This window comes from Entelurus aequoreus, linkage group LG05 (genome assembly GCF_033978785.1).
Source record: "Entelurus aequoreus isolate RoL-2023_Sb linkage group LG05, RoL_Eaeq_v1.1, whole genome shotgun sequence".
NCBI lineage: Eukaryota > Metazoa > Chordata > Actinopteri > Syngnathiformes > Syngnathidae > Entelurus > Entelurus aequoreus.
In genome coordinates this window covers 2,857,337-2,875,745 of record NC_084735.1, presented here as the reverse complement: position 1 = coordinate 2,875,745, position 18,409 = coordinate 2,857,337, and the positions used below count along the sequence as shown (strand labels likewise).

General features: G+C 43.1%; 1 protein-coding gene across 4 annotated transcripts in view; it reads right to left on the bottom strand.

Annotated features, from left to right (window-relative positions):
• LOC133650026 (rho guanine nucleotide exchange factor TIAM1-like) overlaps positions 1-18,409 on the bottom strand; it is a 141,379-nt gene that overhangs the window by 121,402 nt on the left and 1,568 nt on the right. For 2 of the 4 annotated variants that reach the window (XM_062046773.1, XM_062046775.1), the window contains exons 2-5: positions 16,114-16,703; positions 14,304-14,584; positions 8,766-9,068; positions 6,623-6,848 (exon numbers count right to left, since the gene is read on the bottom strand). In XM_062046773.1, coding sequence (XP_061902757.1) covers positions 6,623-6,848; positions 8,766-9,068; positions 14,304-14,584; positions 16,114-16,696 — 1,393 coding nt within the window. In that variant the 5' untranslated portion in view covers positions 16,697-16,703. Of the gene's footprint in view, positions 1-6,622; positions 6,849-8,765; positions 9,069-14,303; positions 14,585-16,113; positions 16,771-18,409 lie in introns of all 4 variants that reach the window. The other 2 variants (XM_062046774.1, XM_062046776.1) reach the window with 2 other exon arrangements.

Here is an 18,409-nt window from a genome sequence, read left to right as displayed (position 1 = left end):
ATGGAGATATTCTCACTACTTTTCTTTTGTCGAGCTCAAAGAAAAGAACATTTTAGTTCAACGTAAGTTGTGTCTTGGATCAAAGATCCTATCTACTGCCCAAAACAGCAATTGAAATCTGCTGAAACACCTACAAAAGCAACATGCTTCGACGAAGCTCGTAAAATGAGACACACTTCGCCTAAGGATTTTAACGGAGGCACTGCTAGCCAGGACAACATTGATAGAGCCATTGCAGCGTATGTGCTAGACTTCTAGAGTGTTTGATTATCAAATCACTTTATATGTATAGACAAGGGGTCACCAACCTTTTTGAAAGCAAGAGCTACTTCTTGGGTAGTGATTAATGCGAAGGGCTACCAGTTTGATACACACTTCAATAAATTGCCAGAAATAGCCAATTTGCTCAATTTACCTTTAACTCTATGTTATTATTAATAATTAATGATATTTACACTTAATTGAACGGTTTAAAAGAGGAGAAAACACGAAAAAAATGACAATTCAATTTTGAAACATAGTTTATCTTCAATTTCGACTCTTTAAAATAGAAAATTCAACCGGAAAAAAGAAGAGAAAAACTAGCTAATTCAAATCTTTTTGAAAAAATTTAAAAAAAGAATTTATGGAACATTATTAGTCATTTTTCCTGATTAAGATTAATTTTAGAATTTTGATGACATGTTTTAAATAGGTTAAAATCCAATCTGCACTTTGTTAGAATATATAACAAATTGGACCAAGCTATATTTCTAACAAAGACAAATCATTATTTCTTCTAGATTTTCCAGAACAAATATTTTAAAAGAAATTCAAAATCGATTCTACAGATTTTCTAGATTTGCCAGAATATTTTTTTTTGAATTTTAATCATAATAAGTTTGAAGAAATATTTCACAAATATTCTTCGTCGAAAAAAACAGAAGCTAAAATGAAGAATTAAATTAAAATGCATTTATTATTCTTTACAATAAAAACAATCAATTTACTTGAACATTGATTTAAATTGTCAGGAAAGAAAAGGAAGGAATTTAAAAATCCTAAAATCATTTTTAAGGTTGTATTTTTTCTCTAAAATTGCCTTTCTGAAAGTTATAAGAAGCAAAGTAAAAAAAAAAAATTTATTTAAACAAGTGAAGACCAAGTCTTTCAAATATTTTCTTGGATTTTCAAATTCTATTTGAGTTTTGTCTCTCTTAGAATTAAAAATGTCGGGCAAAGCGAGACCAGCTTGCTAGTAAATAAATAAAATATAAAAAATAGAGGCAGCTCACTGGTAAGTGCTGCTATTTGAGCTATTTTTAGAACAGGCCAGCGGGCTACTGTAGGCGGCAAGGAAGGAAGGACAAAAACTGGATTTCCTGCCCCAAAAAAAGCAAGTATTGACAGGTGCGCAAAGGAGACGTACTGTAGGCGGCAAGGAAGGAAGGACAAAAACTGGATTTCCCGCCCCAAAAAAAGCAAGTTTTGACAGGTGCGCAAAGGAGACGTACTGTAGGCGGCAAGGAAGGAAGGACAAAAACTGGATTTCCCGCCCCAAAAAAAGCAAGTATTGACAGGTGCGCAAAAGAGACGTACTGTAGGCGGCAAGGAAGGAAGGACAAAAACTGGATTTCCCGCCCCAAAAAATGCAAGTATTGACAGGTGCGCAAAGGAGACGTACTGTTGCCAAGGAAGTTGCCAATTTCCCCTTCAAGACAAAAAATTCCTAAAAACACTAATTTTTGCCTCTTTGAGCTGTAATTTGACCACCTTAAAATACTTCAAAACTCACCAAACTTTTCACACACATCAGGACTGGTGAAAATTGCGATCTAATAAAAAAAACGAACCCCAAAACTCAAAATTGCACTCTAGCGCAATTTTTGAATAAAACAGAGACAAAACTGCTCCCCAGAGGAGCAGTTTGTAAAACTGCTTGTAACTTCCGGTAGGAATGTCTTAGAGACATGAAACAAAAACCTCTATGTAGGTCTCACCTATACCTACATTTCATTCTTTGACATCTTTCAGCAAAAATCAACAGGAAGTTTGCAATCTCCCCTTCAAAACTACATTTTTCTAAAAAGCGGTCACCAAACATCAAACATTATCTCCTCTGAGCGCGTTTGTCGTTTCGGCTTCAAACTACTACAAAAGAGAGATTGAACCCTTCTGATTAAAAGTTGACGAAAGAGTTTTGATAAGTGCTACGGTTTTGATTTTACGAGCCTTCAAAGAAAAGAACCACTGTGCCGCAGCACCTAGGAAAAAAACACAGACACAACTTCCTGTAACTCCCAGTACGAATATCGTAGAGACATAAAACAAAAAGCTCTATGTAGGTCTGACTTAGAGCTAGATTTCATACACTGACATCCTTCAGCAAAAATCAGCAGGAAGTTGGCAATCACCCCTTCAAAACAAAAGTTTCATAAAAGCACTAATTTTTGCCTCTTTTAGCTGTAATTTGACCCCCTTAAAATACTTAAAAACTCACCAAACTTTTTACACACATCAGGACTGGCGGAAATTGCGATCTAATAAAAAACCGAACCCCAAAACTCAAAATTGCGCTCTAGCGCCCCCTAGGAATAAAACACAGACAAAACTGCTCCTCAGAGGAAAACAGACAAAACTGCTTGTAACTTCCAGTAGGAACGTCTTAGAGACATGAAACAAATACCTCTATGTAGGTCTCACTTAGACCTACATTTCATAGATTGACATCCTTCAGCAACTAGCACCTGCCAAATATGCGGGCCCGACCAACGCTGCTTGCAGCTTTAATTAGAATTGTTTTAAATACGCAATATATTTTATATGTCTTCTGATGTAGTTGTAAAATGTAGTTGACATAAAGTACAGGCCAAAAGTTTGGACACACCTTCTCATTCAATGCATTTTCTTTATTTTCATGACTATTTACATTGTAGATTGTCACATCCGAACTATGAATGAACACATGTGGAGTTATGTACTTCACAAAAAAAAGGTGAAATAACTGAAAACATGTTTTGTATTCTACTTTCTTCAAAATAGCCACCCTTTGCTGTGATTACTGCTTTGCACACTCTTGGCATTCTCTCCATGGGCTGCCAGAGGTAGTCACCTGAAATGGTTTTCACTTCACAGGTGTGCTTGAAGCCCATCGAGAGAATGCCAAGAGTGTGCAAAGCAGTAAGGGTAGAAACGCCTGGGAAACATTTGAAAGGGGAACAAACGAAAAGAGTAGAAAAGGCCCGGAAACAATTGAAATGGGAAGAAACAAAAAAGAGTAAAAAAGCTTCGGAAACATTTGAAATGGGAACAAAGGAAAAGGGTAAAAAAGCCTCGGAAACATTTGAAAAGAGAACTAACGAAAAGGTTAGAAAAGCTTCGGAAACATTTGAAATGGGAACAAAGGAAAAGGGTAAGAAAAAGCCTCGGAAACATTTGAAAAGAGAACTAACAAAAAGGTTAGAAAAGCTTCGGAAACATTTGAAATGGGAACAAAGGAAAAGGGTAAAAAAGCCTCGGAAACATTTGAAAAGGGAACTAACGAAAAGGGTAGAAAAGCCCCGGAAACATTTGAAATGGGAACAAATGAAAAGGGTAGAAAAGCCTTGGAAACATTTGAAATGGGAATAAAAACGAAAAGTGTAGAAAAGCCTCAGAAACATTTGAAATGGGAACTAACGAAAAGGGTAGAAAAGCCTCGGAAACATTTGAAATGGGAACAAACGAAAAGGGTAGAAAATCCTCGGAAACATTCTGAAATGGGAACAAAGGAAAAGGGTAGAAAAACCTTGGAAACATTTGAAATGGAAACTAACGAAAAGGGTAGAAATTCGTCGGAAACATTTGAAATAGGAACAAATTAAAAGGGTAGAAAATCCTCTGAAACATTTGAAATGGAAACTAACGAAAAGGGTAGAAAAACCTCGGAAAAATTTGAAATGGAAACTAACGAAAAGGGTAGAAAAACCTCGGAAAAATTTGAAATGGAAACTAACGAAAAGGGTAGAAAAACCTCGGAAAAATTTGAAATGGAAACTAACGAAAAGGGTAGAAAAACCTCGGAAAAATTTGAAATGGAAACTAACGAAAAGGGTAGAAAATCCTCGGAAACCTTTGAAATGGGAACAAACAGAAAGGGGTCGAAAATCCTCGGAAACATTTAAAATGGGAACTAACGAAAAGAGTAGAAAAGCCTCTGTAACATTTGAAAAGAGAACTAACGAAAAGATTAGAAAATCCTCGGAAACATTTGAAAGGGGAACAAACGAAAAGGGTAGAAAAGCCCCGGAAACAATTGTCAAGGGAACTAACGAAAAGGTTAGAAAATCGTCGGAAACATTTGAAAAGAAAACCTAACGAAAAGGTTAGAAAAGCCTCGGAAACATTTCAAATGGGAACTAACGAAAAGAGTAGAAAAGCCTCTGTAACATTTGAAAAGAGAACTAACGAAAAGGTTAGAAAATCCTCAGAAACATTTGAAAGGGGAACAAACAAAAGAGTAGAAAAGCCCCGGAAACATTTGAAAGGGGAACAAATGAAAAGGTTAGAAAATCCTCGGAAACACTTGAAATGGGAACAAACAAAAGGGTAGAAAAGCCCCGGAAACATTTGAAATGGAAACTAACGAAAAGGGTAGAAAATCCTCGGAAACATTTGAAATGGAAACTAACGAAAAGGGTAGAAAAACCTCGGAAAAATTTGAAATGGAAACTAACGAAAAGGGTAGAAAATCGTCGGAAACCTTTGAAATGGGAACAAACAGAAAAGGGTAGAAAATCCTCGGAAACATTTAAAATGGGAACTAACGAAAAGAGTAGAAAAGCCTCTGTAACATTTGAAAAGAGAACTAACGAAAAGATTAGAAAATCCTCGGAAACATTTGAAAGGGGAACAAACGAAAAGGGTAGAAAAGCCCCGGAAACATTTGTCAAGGGAACAAACGAAAAGGTTAGAAAATCGTCGGAAACATTTGAAAAGAAAACCTAACGAAAAGGTTAGAAAAGCCTCGGAAACATTTCAAATGGGAACTAACGAAAAGAGTAGAAAATCCTCTGTAACATTTGAAAAGAGAACTAACGAAAAGGTTAGAAAATCCTCGGAAACATTTGAAATGGGAACAAACAAAAGGGTAGAAAAGCCCTGGAAACATTTGAAAGGGGAACAAACGAAAAGGGTAGAAAAGCTTCAAGAGGTAGTCACCTGAAATGGTTTTCACTCCACAAGTGTGCTTGAGGCTCATCAAAAAAAAATACAAAAAAAATTAAAAAATAAAATAAAATAAAAAAATTTAAAAAAAATTTAAAAAAAAAAAAATTTAAAAAAAAAAAAAAATTGTTTTTAAATAAAAATAAAAAGAAGCTCATCAAGAGAATGCCAAGAGTGTGCAAAGCAGTAATCAGAGCAAACAAAGGGTGGCTATTTTGAAGAAAGTAGAATATAAAACATGTTTTCGGTTATTTCACCTTTATTTGTGTAGTACATAACTCCACATTCATAGTTGGGATGTGACAATCTACAATATAGTACAATAGTCATGGAAATAAAGAAAACGCATTAAATGAGAAGGTAAAGGAGAAATAGTTGGATGTGTAACACAAACAGACACAATAATGAGCGTCTCCTTATGATGAGATTTATTCATCTCCATGAGCGACGAGTGGAGCGTGCAGCGTGGGTGTGGGTGTGGGTGTGGGTGTGGGTGTGGGCGTGGGATGCATCTTGTGCGCTTCACGGGGATGACATTGGATTAGACGCCGTGAAATGCAATTGAGGACGGCGACTGAAAAGGCCACGCGCGAGGAGGTGTGGAACACTGTGGAACGTCACAGCCACGTAACCCCATGTTCCATCCACTGTGTCATCATCAACACTGTGGAACGTCACAGCCACGTAACCCCGTGTTCCACCCACTGTGTCATCATCAACACTGTGGAACGTCACAGCCACGTAACCCCGTGTTCCACCCACTGTGTCATCATCAACACTGTGGAACGTCACAGCCACGTAACCCCATGTTCCACCCACTGTGTCATCATCAACACTGTGGAACGTCACAGCCACGTAACCCCGTGTTCCACCCACTGTGTCATCATCAACACTGTGGAACGTCACAGCCACGTAACCCCGTGTTCCATCCACTGTGTCATCATCAACACTGTGGAACGTCACAGCCACGTAACCCCGTGTTCCACCCACTGTGTCATCATCAACACTGTGGAACGTCACAGCCACGTAACCCCGTGTTCCACCCACTGTGTCATCATCAACACTGTGGAACGTCACAGCCACGTAACCCCATGTTCCACCCACTGTGTCATCATCAACACTGTGGAACGTCACAGCCACGTAACCCCATGTTCATTCCACTGTGTCATCATCAACACTGTGGAACGTCACAGCCACGTAACCCCATGTTCATTCCACTGTGTCATCATCAACACTGTGGAACGTCACAGCCACGTAACCCCATGTTCATTCCACTGTGTCATCATCAACACTGTGGAACGTCACAGCCACGTAACCCCCTGTTCCACCCACTGTGTCATCATCAACACTGTGGAACGTCACAGCCACGTAACCCCGTGTTCCACCCACTGTGTCATCATCAACGCTGTGGAACGTCCACTGTGTCATCATCACTGACCTTTCAGAGAGACCCAGTAGTGTTTCCACTTGCGCCTGGTGGCGGGTTCCACCTTCTTGTTCTTCTTGTGGACCAAGAAGTTCTTCACGGCCAGCGCGCCCGCCTTCCTGACCGTGCCCTGGGCGCAGCCCGTCGCACAGTCCGACGGGTAGGCGCTGCTGAGCGTGCCGCTGCTCTGCTCGTCGCTCGCTGCTGAGCCCGCCTCCTCCGAGCAGCCTCGATGGGCCTGAGAGAGGAGAAAGTGTTATTCCTCTATGTCCTTTCCTCCTGGGAACGTCTGACACAAGGGTAGAAAAGCCTGGAAAACGTCTGACTTGGGAACAAACTGTAGGGTGCAAAGAGTTTGGATAAAACAACAAATAAACAATGAAATAACAAAAATAAACTTTGAATGATCAAAAAAAATTGAAAAATGGAAAAAAGTTGAAGGGTAGAAAAGCCTCGGAATCGTTTTGAAATGGGAACAAAATGCAACGGGAACAAATCAAGACTGTAGAAAAGCCTACAGAACATTTGAAAGGGGAATAAATCTGAGGGTGAAAAAAAAGCTTAGGAAATGCTTGAAAGGGGAACAAAGGAAAAGGGTAGAAAAGCCTCGGAAACATTTGAAATAAGATCAAACGAAAAGTTTAGAAAGGCCTCGAAAAGATTTTAAATAGAAACAAACAAAAAGGGTAGAAACGCCTTGAAAACATTTGAAACGGGAACAAAGGAAAAGGGTAGAAAAGCCTCGGAAACATTTGAAATGGGAACAAATGAAAAGGGTAGAAAAACCTTGAAATTTTTTTTAAATGGGAACAAACAAAAAGGGTAGAAAAGCCTCAGAAACATTTGAAATGGGAAAAAACAAAAAGGGTAGAAAAGCCTTGGAAACATTTGAAATGGGAAGAAATGAAAAGGGTAGAAAAGCCTTGGAAACATTTGAAATGGGAAGAAATGAAAAGGGTAGAAAAGCCTCGGAAACATTTGAAATGGGAACAAACAAAAAGGGTAGAAAAGCCTTGGAAACACTTGAAATGGTAACAAAGGAAAAGGGTAGAAAAGCCTCGGAAACATTTGAAATGGGAACAAACGAAAAGGGTAGAAAAGTCTTGAAAACATTTGAAATGGGAACAAACAAAAAGGGTAGAAATGGTAACAAAGGAAAAGGGTAGAAAAGCCTCGGAAACATTTGAAATGGGAACAAACGAAAAGGGTAGAAAAGTCTTGAAAACATTTGAAATGGGAACAAACAAAAAGGGTAGAAATTGATTGATTGATTGAAAACATTTGAAATGGGAACAAAGGAAAAGGGTAGAAAAACCTTGGAAACATTTGAAATGGGAACAAAGGAAAAGGGTAGAAAAGCCTTGGAAACATTTGAAATGGGAACAAAGGAAAATGGTAGAAAAGCCTTGAAAACATTTGAAATGGGAACAAACAAAAATGGTAGAAAAGCCTTGAAAACATTTGAAACGGGAACAAATGAAAAGAGTAGAAAAGTCTCGGAAACATTTGAAATGGGAACAAAGGAAAAGGGTAGAAAAGCCTCGGAAACATTTCAAATGGGAACAAAGGAAAAGGGTAGAAAAACCTTGGAAACATTTGAAATGGGAACAAAGGAAAAGGGTAGAAAAGCTTTGGAAACATTTCAAATGGGAACAAAGGAAAAGGGTAGAAAAGCCTTTAAAACATTTGAAATGGGAACAAACAAAAATGGTAGAAAAGCCTTGAAAACATTTGAAACGGGAACAAATGAAAAGGGTAGAAAAGCCTCGGAAACATTTGAAATGGGAACAAAGGAAAAGGGTAGAAAAGCTTTGGAAACATTTCAAATGGGAACAAAGGAAAAGGGTAGAAAAGCCTTTAAAACATTTGAAATGGGAACAAACAAAAATGGTAGAAAAGCCTTGAAAACATTTGAAACGGGAACAAATGAAAAGGGTAGAAAAGCCTTGTAAACATTTGAAATGGGAACAAACAAAAAGGGTAGAAAAGCCTCGGAAACACTTGAAATGGTAACAAAGGAAAAGGGTAGAAAAGCCTTGGAAACACTTCAAATGGTAACAAAGGAAAAGGGTAGAAAAGCCTCGTAAACATTTGAAGTGAGAAGAAATGAGGGTAGAAAAGCTCGAAGGGTGGTGTTTCAGTAACCAACACATACGTGAGTGCCGTGACTGACCCAGACTTGATTGTCCAGCTCTTTGCGGAAGTTCTCGTAGACGCCACCACCTCCACCTCCACCTCCACCACCACCTCCGCGTCCCTCCGCCCAGCCGGCGCTGCTGCTACCACTGTCGCTGCCGTTGAAGAGCATGCTCTCTGTGGTAGAGTACACGGAGAAGGATGCTGACATGGTCTTGCATCGCCGTGACAACAGCTCGCCGTCTCCGTCCGCCTCGGCCGCCACGCCATCGATGCCACTGTCACCGTACTCGCTGCCCGAGCCCACCACCGACGAGATGTCCTGCACCACATAGTGGAACACCATTAAACATGTAGTGTAGTGTACTTTGTATGTACAGTATGTAGTGTACTGCATGTAGTGTACTTTGTATGTAGTGTATGTAGTGTACTTTCAATGTACTGCATGTAGTGTATTGTATGTACTGTACTTTGTATGTAGTGTACTTTGTATGTAGTGTACTGCATGTAGTGTATGTAGTGTACTTTGTATGTAGTGTACTGCGTGTAGTGTACTTTGTATGTAGTGTACTGCATGTAGTGTACTTTGTATGTAGTGTACTGCGTGTAGTGTACTTTGTATGTAGTGTACTGCGTGTAGTGTACTTTGTATGTAGACTACATGCTGGAGGCTCTTCTGAGTTGGTCTTTTTCAAAGTGTTCTCTTCCTGCTTGTTTTGCTGAGTCTATTTATAGCCCAGACCCCCCCCTGACCCCCCCTGATGAATCCATGATGAGCACTTAGGTGCAGCTTGGTGCTGTGGGACATTTGAAGGCAGCTTGTTGCTGTGGGACATTTGAAGGCAGCTTGTTGCTGTGGGACATTTGAAGGCAGCTTGGTGCTGTGGGACATTTGAAGGAAGCTTGGTGCTGTGGGACATTGGAAGGCAGCTTGGTGCTGTGGGACATTTTGAAGGCAGCTTGGTGCTGTGGGACATTGGAAGGCAGCTTGGTGCTGTGGGACATTTGAAGGCAGCTTGTTGCTGTGGGACATTTTGAAGGCAGCTTGTTGCTGTGGGACATTTGAAGGAAGCTTGGTGCTGTGGGACATTTTGAAGGCAGCTTGGTGCTGTGGGACATTTGAAGGCAGCTTGGTGCTGTGGGACATTTGAAGGAAGCTTGGTGCTGTGGGACATTTTGAAGGCAGCTTGGCGCTGTGGGACATTTGGAAGGCAGCTTGGTGCTGTGGGACATTTGAAGGCAGCTTGGTGCTGTGGGACATTTGAAGGAAGCTTGGTGCTGTGGGACATTTTGAAGGCAGCTTGGCGCTGTGGGACATTTGGAAGGCAGCTTGGTGCTGTGGGACATTTGAAGGCAGCTTGGTGCTGTGGGACATTTGAAGGCAGCTTGGTGCTGTGGGACATTTGAAGGAAGCTTGGCGCTGTGGGACATTTGAAGGCAGCTTGGTGCTGTGGGACATTTGAAGGCAGCTTGGTGCTGTGGGACATTTGAAGGAAGCTTGGTGCTGTGGGACATTTGAAGGCAGCTTGTTGCTGTGGGACATTTGAAGGCAGCTTGGTGCTGTGGGACATTTGAAGGCAGCCTGGTGCTGTGGGACATTGGAAGGCAGCTTGGTGCTGTGGGACATTTGAAGGCAGCTTGGTGCTGTGGGACATTTGAAGGAAGCTTGGTGCTGTGGGACATTTGAAGGCAAAAAGCATGGCCACTTTGTCTTCTTCTGCACTTTTCTTGGGAATTTACACAAGCTTCACATTCAAGATAAAGCCTTTTCTTGACTTGTGAGGAGGGATGTAGACCGAGTACTAGTACTAGTAAGGAGTAGACCGAGTACTAGTACTAGTGAGGAGGGATGTAGACCGAGTACTAGTACTAGTGAGGAGGGATGTCGACGTATTACTAGTACTAGTAAGGAGTAGACCGAGTACTAGTACTAGTGAGGAGGGATGCAGACCGAGTACCGAGTTCTAACTGGGTGGATCCGGGAGGACTGTTAAGATTCTGGACAAACGATACGGTTATCTGTATTTTTTTTTTTTTTATTATCCGGCTTAGCGTCATGATTATGACAGGCGAGCGCTGTCACTTTCACTTTCACTTTCACTTCAGGGGCCGCCGCAAAGCATTAGAAAAATGATAATCAGCTTGGAATAATCGCTATTAACATGTTAGTGTCGGTCGTTTTTTATTAAAGGCCACAACAATTGATGTGGCAGACCACATTAGATGACATGGAAGACCACAATAATGATGCTGAACACCACATGGCGGACCACCTCAAATTAGGGGGTACCCAATTTAAATGACGTGGAAGACCGTAATAAATTATGCGGAACGCCACTTTGAATGACATGACAGGCCACTTTTAATGACGTGGAAGACCGTAATAAATTATGCGGAACGCCGCTTTGAATGACATGACAGGCCACTTTAAATTATGTGAAAGACCACATTGAATTTAGTGGCAGACCACAATAAATTTAGTGGCAGACCACAATAAATTTAGTGGCAGGCCACATTGAATGATGTGGCAGACCACATGAAATGACATGACAGGCAAATTTAAATGATGCGGAAGACCACATTGAATTTAGTGGCAGGCCACATTGAATGACGTGGCAGGCCACATTGAATGATGTGGCAGGCCACATGAAATGACATGGCGGACCAACTCAAATTAGGGGGTACCCAATTTAAATGACGTGGAAGACCGTAATAAATTATGCGGAACGCTACTTTGAATGACATGACAGGCCACTTTAAATGACGTGGAAGACCGTAATAAATTATGCGGAACGCTACTTTGAATGACATGACAGGCCACTTTAAATGATGTGGAAGACCACATTGAATTTAGTGGCAGGCCACATTGAATGATGTGGCAGGCCACTTTAAATGATGTGAAAGACCACATTGAATTTAGTGGCAGACGGCGTGGCAGACCACGATAAATTTAGTGGCAGACCACAATAAATTTAGTGGCAGGCCACTTTGAATGATGTGGCAGACCACATGAAATGACAGGACAGGCAAATTTAAATGACGTGGAAGACCACATTGAATTTAGTGGAAGACCACATTGAATTTAGTGGCAGGCCACTTTGAATGATGTGGCAGGCCACATGAAATTACATGACAGGCAAATTTAAATGACGTGGCAGGCCACATTGAATGATGCGGCAGACCACATTACTGATGTGGCAGAACACTTTAAATGACGTGGAACACCACATGGCGTGACATGACAGGCCACCTTAAATGACGTGGAACACCACATGGCGTGACATGACAGGCCACCTTAAATGACGTGGAACACCACATGGCGTGACATGACAGGCCACCTTAAATGACGTGGAACACCACATGGCGTGACATGACAGGCCACCTTAAATGACGTGGAACACCACATGGCGTGACATGACAGGCCACATTAAATGACGTGGAACACCACATTAAATGACGTGCAAGACCACTTAAAATGAGGTGGCAAGACCACGTCAAATTATTTGTATTCATCAATCCATTTTCTACCACTTGTCCCTTTTTTTGGGAGTGGCGGGGGGGTGCTGGAGCCTATCTCAGCCGCATTGGGGCGGAAGGCGGGGTACACCCTGGACAAGTCACCATCTCATCGCAGGGCTTATTTGTATTATTTGACTTTATCAAATATTTGGGTAGAATTTTATTGAAAAACATTTTTCTTTGAAGTAATAAGGAAAGTCAATTGGAAGATGCTGGATTCTGCATGGAATGGTGAGGCGCCCAAAGAGTCACAGCCTAAATGGTGAGGCGCCCAAAGAGTCACAGCCTAAATGGTGAGGCGCCCAAAGAGTCGCAGCCTAAATGGTGAGGCGCCCAAAGAGTCACAGCCTAAATGGTGAGGCGCCCAAAGAGTCACAGCCTAAATGGTGAGGCGCCCAAAGAGTCACAGCCTAAATGGTGAGGCGCCCAAAGAGTCGCAGCCTAAATGGTGAGGCGCCCTAAGAGTCACAGCCTAAATGGTGAGGCGCCCAAAGAGTCACAGCCTAAATGGTGAGGCGCCCAAAGAGTCACAGCCTAAATGGTGAGGCGCCCTAAGAGTCACAGCCTAAATGGTGAGGCGCCCAAAGAGTCACAGCCTAAATGGTGAGGCGCCCAACGAGTCACAGCCTAAATGGTGAGGCGCCCAACGAGTCCCAGCCTAAATGGTGAGGCGCCCAAAGAGTCACAGCCTAAATGGTGAGGCGCCCAAAGAGTCACAGCCTAAATGGTGAGGCGCCCTAAGAGTCACAGCCTAAATGGTGAGGCGCCCAAAGAGTCGCAGCCTAAATGGTGAGGCGCCCAACGAGTCACAGCCTAAATGGTGAGGCGCCCAACGAGTCACAGCCTAAATGGTGAGGCGCCCAACGAGTCACAGCCTAAATGGTGAGGCGCCCAACGAGTCGCAGCCTAAATGGTGAGGCGTCCAAAGAGTCACAGCCTAAATGGTGAGGCGCCCAAAGAGTCGCAGCCTAAATGGTGAGGCGCCCAACGAGTCACAGCCTAAATGGTGAGGCGTCCAAAGAGTCGCAGCCTAAATGGTGAGGCGCCCAACGAGTCACAGCCTAAATGGTGAGGCGCCCAAAGAGTCACAGCCTAAATGGTGAGGCGCCCAAAGAGTCACAGCCTAAATGGTGAGGCGCCCAACGAGTCACAGCCTAAATGGTGAGGCGCCCAACGAGTCGCAGCCTAAATGGTGAGGCGTCCAAAGAGTCACAGCCTAAATGGTGAGGCGCCCAAAGAGTCGCAGCCTAAATGGTGAGGCGCCCAACGAGTCACAGCCTAAATGGTGAGGCGTCCAAAGAGTCGCAGCCTAAATGGTGAGGCGCCCAACGAGTCACAGCCTAAATGGTGAGGCGCCCAAAGAGTCACAGCCTAAATGGTGAGGCGTCCAAAGAGTCACAGCCTAAATGGTGAGGCGCCCAACGAGTCACAGCCTAAATGGTGAGGCGCCCAAAGAGTCGCAGCCTAAATGGTGAGGCGCCCAAAGAGTCACAGCCTAAATGGTGAGGCGCCCAACGAGTCACAGCCTAAATGGTGAGGCGCCCAAAGAGTCGCAGCCTAAATGGTGAGGCGCCCAAAGAGTCACAGCCTAAATGGTGAGGCGTCCAAAGAGTCACAGCCTAAATGGTGAGGCGCCCAAAGAGTCACAGCCTAAATGGTGAGGCGTCCAAAGAGTCACAGCCTAAATGGTGAGGCGCCCAACGAGTCACAGCCTAAATGGTGAGGCGCCCAAAGAGTCGCAGCCTAAATGGTGAGGCGCCCAAAGAGTCACAGCCTAAATGGTGAGGCGCCCAAAGAGTCACAGCCTAAATGGTGAGGCGCCCAAAGAGTCACAGCCTAAATGGTGAGGCGCCCAAAGAGTCACAGCCTAAATGGTGAGGCGCCCAAAGAGTCACAGCCTAAATGGTGAGGCGCCCTAAGAGTCACAGCCTACAAGTAGAGTGTGATTTTATTACAGCGCCACTTCCTGTGGTGTGTCCCAACGACTAATTAGGTTGTTGTGGTGTGTCCCACCCTGGCTGTGTGTGACATTCCTCACCTGAGTGGTTTGTGCGCGGCGTCCCTGGAAGACGGGACACGGTGCGGGTGTGCAGGCGCCTCTGGCCCCCTGCCGGCCCTCGGAGAGGCAGTGTGAGCGCCGGCAGGGGAGGGTGAAAGCTCCGTAGGCGGCACCGACGTCCTCCTCGCCCGGGGACATCACCACCACCTCGGCGCTGGCGTCGTCCCTGCGGCCCTTGGTGTGGCGGCCCTTTTGGCCCCTGAGGCCTGGACTGTGATGGCTGCACAGGTGGTCCAAGGACGAGGCCCTCTCCGCCGCACCTGGACACGCACACGTGTGATACTTTTGTACATTTTTCAGGTGTGGGGGGGGTTAAGATAAAAATTAAATTTTTTTTATTTTTTTTAAACCGGTTGTTAGAACTAGGGATGGGTACCGTTCACATTTAAAGCGATACGGTACCAATTCCTGGCACACGGGAATCGATACCGGTACCCAATTTTCAGTACTTTTGTAAGTTGTTGGTTTTTTTGGGGGGGGAGGGTGAGAAAATAATAAATAAAATAATAATAAAAATAAAAAAATAAAAAGAATTGGTTGTTAGAACTAGGGATGGGTACCATTCACATTTAAAGTGATACGGTACCAATTCCTGGCACATGGGAATCGATACTGGTACCCAATTTTCTGTACTTTTTTACGTTTTTTTGGGAGGGGTGGGGGGGTGAGAAAATAATTTTAAAACTTTTTTTTTTTAAATTACAAATTTAAAAATCGGTTGTTAGAACTAAGGATGGGTACCGTTCACATTTAAAGCGATACGGTACCGATTCCTGGCACACACAAATCGATACCGGTACCTTATTTTCGGTACTTTTGTAAGTTTTTTTTATTTGGGGGAAGGGGGGGGAATAATTTCAAAAAATTAAATTAAAATGAATAAATAAAAAAAATTGGTTGTTAGAACTAGGGATGGGTACCGTTCACATTTAAAGTGATACGGTACCAATTCCTGGCACACGGGAATCGATACCGGTACCCAATTTTCGGTACTTTTGTAAGTTTTTTTGGTGGGGGAGTTGATAAAATAAAAAAATAAATGTTTTTATTTTTTTTTATCGGTTGTTAGAACTAGGGTTGGGTACCGTTCACATTTGAAGTGATACAGTACCGATCCTGGCACACTGATATCGATACCGGTACCCAATTTTTGGTACTTTTGTAAGTTTTTTGGTGGGGGGGGTGAGAAAATAATTTAAATTTTTTTTTTTTTTTAATTACAAATTTAAAAATCGGTTGTTAGAACTAGGGATGGGTACCGTTCACATTTAAAGCGATACGGTACCGATTCCTGGCACACAAAAATCGTTACTGGTACCCAATTTTCGGTACTTTTGTACGTTTTTTTGGGGGCGGGGGTTGAGAAAAAAAATATTTATATATTTTTTTTTAATCAGTTGTTAGAACTAGGGTTGGGTACCGCACATTTGAAGCGATACGGTACCGATTCCTGGCACACTGGAATCGATACCGGTACCCAATTTTCGCTACTTTTGTAAGTTTTTTTGGGGGGAGGGGGGGTTGAGAAAAAAATAAAAATAAAATTTAAAAAATATAAAAATCGTCTGTTAGAACTAGGAATGGGTACCGTTCACGTTTGAAGCGATACAGTACCGATTACTGGCACACGGGAATCGATACCGGTACCCAATTTTGGGTACTTTTGTAAATTTAAGGCCTGGACTCTGATGGCTGCACAGGTGGTCCAAGGTCGAGGCCCTCCCGGCCGCACCTAGACACGCACTGGTGTGCTGGTACAATACGACTGAAAGGTGATTGATGTTTGTACCTGCGGAGGGTCGGGGCCGAGGGAACTGCTCCTCCTCCTCCTCCTCCTCCTCGCCGCCGTCCACCATCTCCTCGGTGCTGGTCATGTGTTCCTGGCTCAGGTCCGACAGAGAAAACTCCAGGCTGTCCTCCCGCCACATGTCGGCCGACTTGGAGCGCTTCTTCTTGAAACAGTCCTTCTCCCCCGCCGAGTCCTCGCCGTAGTCCCGGCCCAGGGTGTCCGCCTCGGACGTCTCCGGCGTGGGCGTGGCCACGGCCTCGTCGTCGTCCTGCTGGAAGGACTCGGGCCTCATCGTCATGGCGACGCGCTGCGTCCAGTGGGGGCTGACGGCGAAGTCCGCCAGGCCGTCGGCGGCGTCGAAGGGCTCGGCGCCGCTCTCGGCCAGCGACTGAGGGATGCTGGGTGTGCTGGAGGAGCGCGTGGACGCCTCAGAGTGGCGGTGCTCCTGTTTGGCGGACGAGGACTGGCGGGCGCGGCGTGTGACGGGCTGCTTGCCGGACAGGCGGAGGGAGCGGGTCGTGTGTTTACGGGACAGGTGCCCCGTGGAGCCGCTCTCGCCATTCAGACTCTCCACGTTTCCCATGATGCAACTGCAGATCAACGGACATGTTTTTCAAGGACTGACTCGGGACAAAATGGCGGTCGTGGGGGAATTTTCTGGAAAATACAACTTGAATATAAACTCTGAATGTTAACAGTTGGGAATCAGAATCATCAGAATCAGAAATACTTCATCAATCCCAGAGGGGACATTAAATTGCTCCGCACAAGCCCATTCAAGATCAGACAAACAATACAGGGAGACAGAACAGGATCAAACATTACAGGGAGACAGAACAGGATCAAACATTACAGGGAGACAGAACAGGATCGCTGAAGGGTCTGCCAACTTACAAAAAAGGTGAAATACATGTAAACAATCGGGGGGGGGTTGAGAAAAAAATACAAATAAAATTTTAAAAAAATAAAAATCGGTTGTTTAGAACTAGGGATGGGTACCGTTCACATTTGAAGTGATACAGTACCGATTCCTGGCACACGGGAATCAATACCGGTACCCAATTTTCGGTACTTTTGTAAATTTTTGGGGTCGGGGGTTTAGAAAAAAAATAAAATTAAATTTATTTATTTTTTTAAATCGGTTGTTAGAACTAGGGATGGGTACCGTTCACATTTGAAGCAATACGGTACAGATTCCTGGCACACAGGAATCAATACCGGTACCCAATTTTCTGTACTTTTGTAAATTTTTGGGGTGGGGGGTTGAGAAAAAAAAATATATATATATATATATATATTTTTAAATCGGTTGTTAGAACTAGGGATGGATACCGTTCACATTTGAAGCGATACGGTACCGATTCCTGGCACACGAGAATCGATACCGGTACCCAATTTTCAGTACTTTTGTAAATTTTTGGGATGGGAAGAGGGGGTTGAGAATTTTTTTTTTTTTTTTTTAATTCGGTTGTTAGAACTAGGGATGGGTACCGTTCACATTTGAAGCGATACGGTACCGATTCCTGGCACACAGCAATCAATACCGGTACCCAATTTTCTGTACTTTTGTACATTTTTGGGGTGGGGGGTTGAGAAAAAAAAATAAAAAAATATATGTATACATTCTTAAATCGGTTGTTAGAACTAGGAATGGGTACTGTTCACATTTGAAGCGATACGGTACAGATTCCTGGCACACAGGAACCAATACCGGTACCCAATTTTCGGTACTTTTGTAAATTTTTGGGGTGAGGGGGTTGAGAAAAAAGAAAAAAAAAATACATATATTTTTTTTAATTGGTTGTTAGAACTAGGGATGGGTACCGTTCACATTTGAAGCGATACGGTACCGATTCCTGGCACACGGGAATCGATACCGGTACCCAATTTTCTGTACTTTTGTAAATTTTTGGGGTGGGGGATTGAGAATTTTTTTAAAAATAAATATATACATATTTTTAAATCGGTTGTTAGAACTAGGGATGGGTACTGTTCACATTTGAAGCGATACGGTACAGAATCCTGGCACACAGGAATCAATACCGGTACCCAATTTTCGGTACTTTTGTAAATTTTTGGGGTGAGGGGGTTGAGAAAAAAGAAAAAAAAAATACATATATTTTTTTTAATTGGTTGTTAGAACTAGGGATGGGTACCGTTCACATTTGAAGCGATACGGTACCGATTCCTGGCACACGGGAATCGATACCGGTACCCAATTTTCTGTACTTTTGTAAATTTTTGGGGTGGGGGATTGAGAATTTTTTTTTAAATAAATATATACATATTTTTAAAT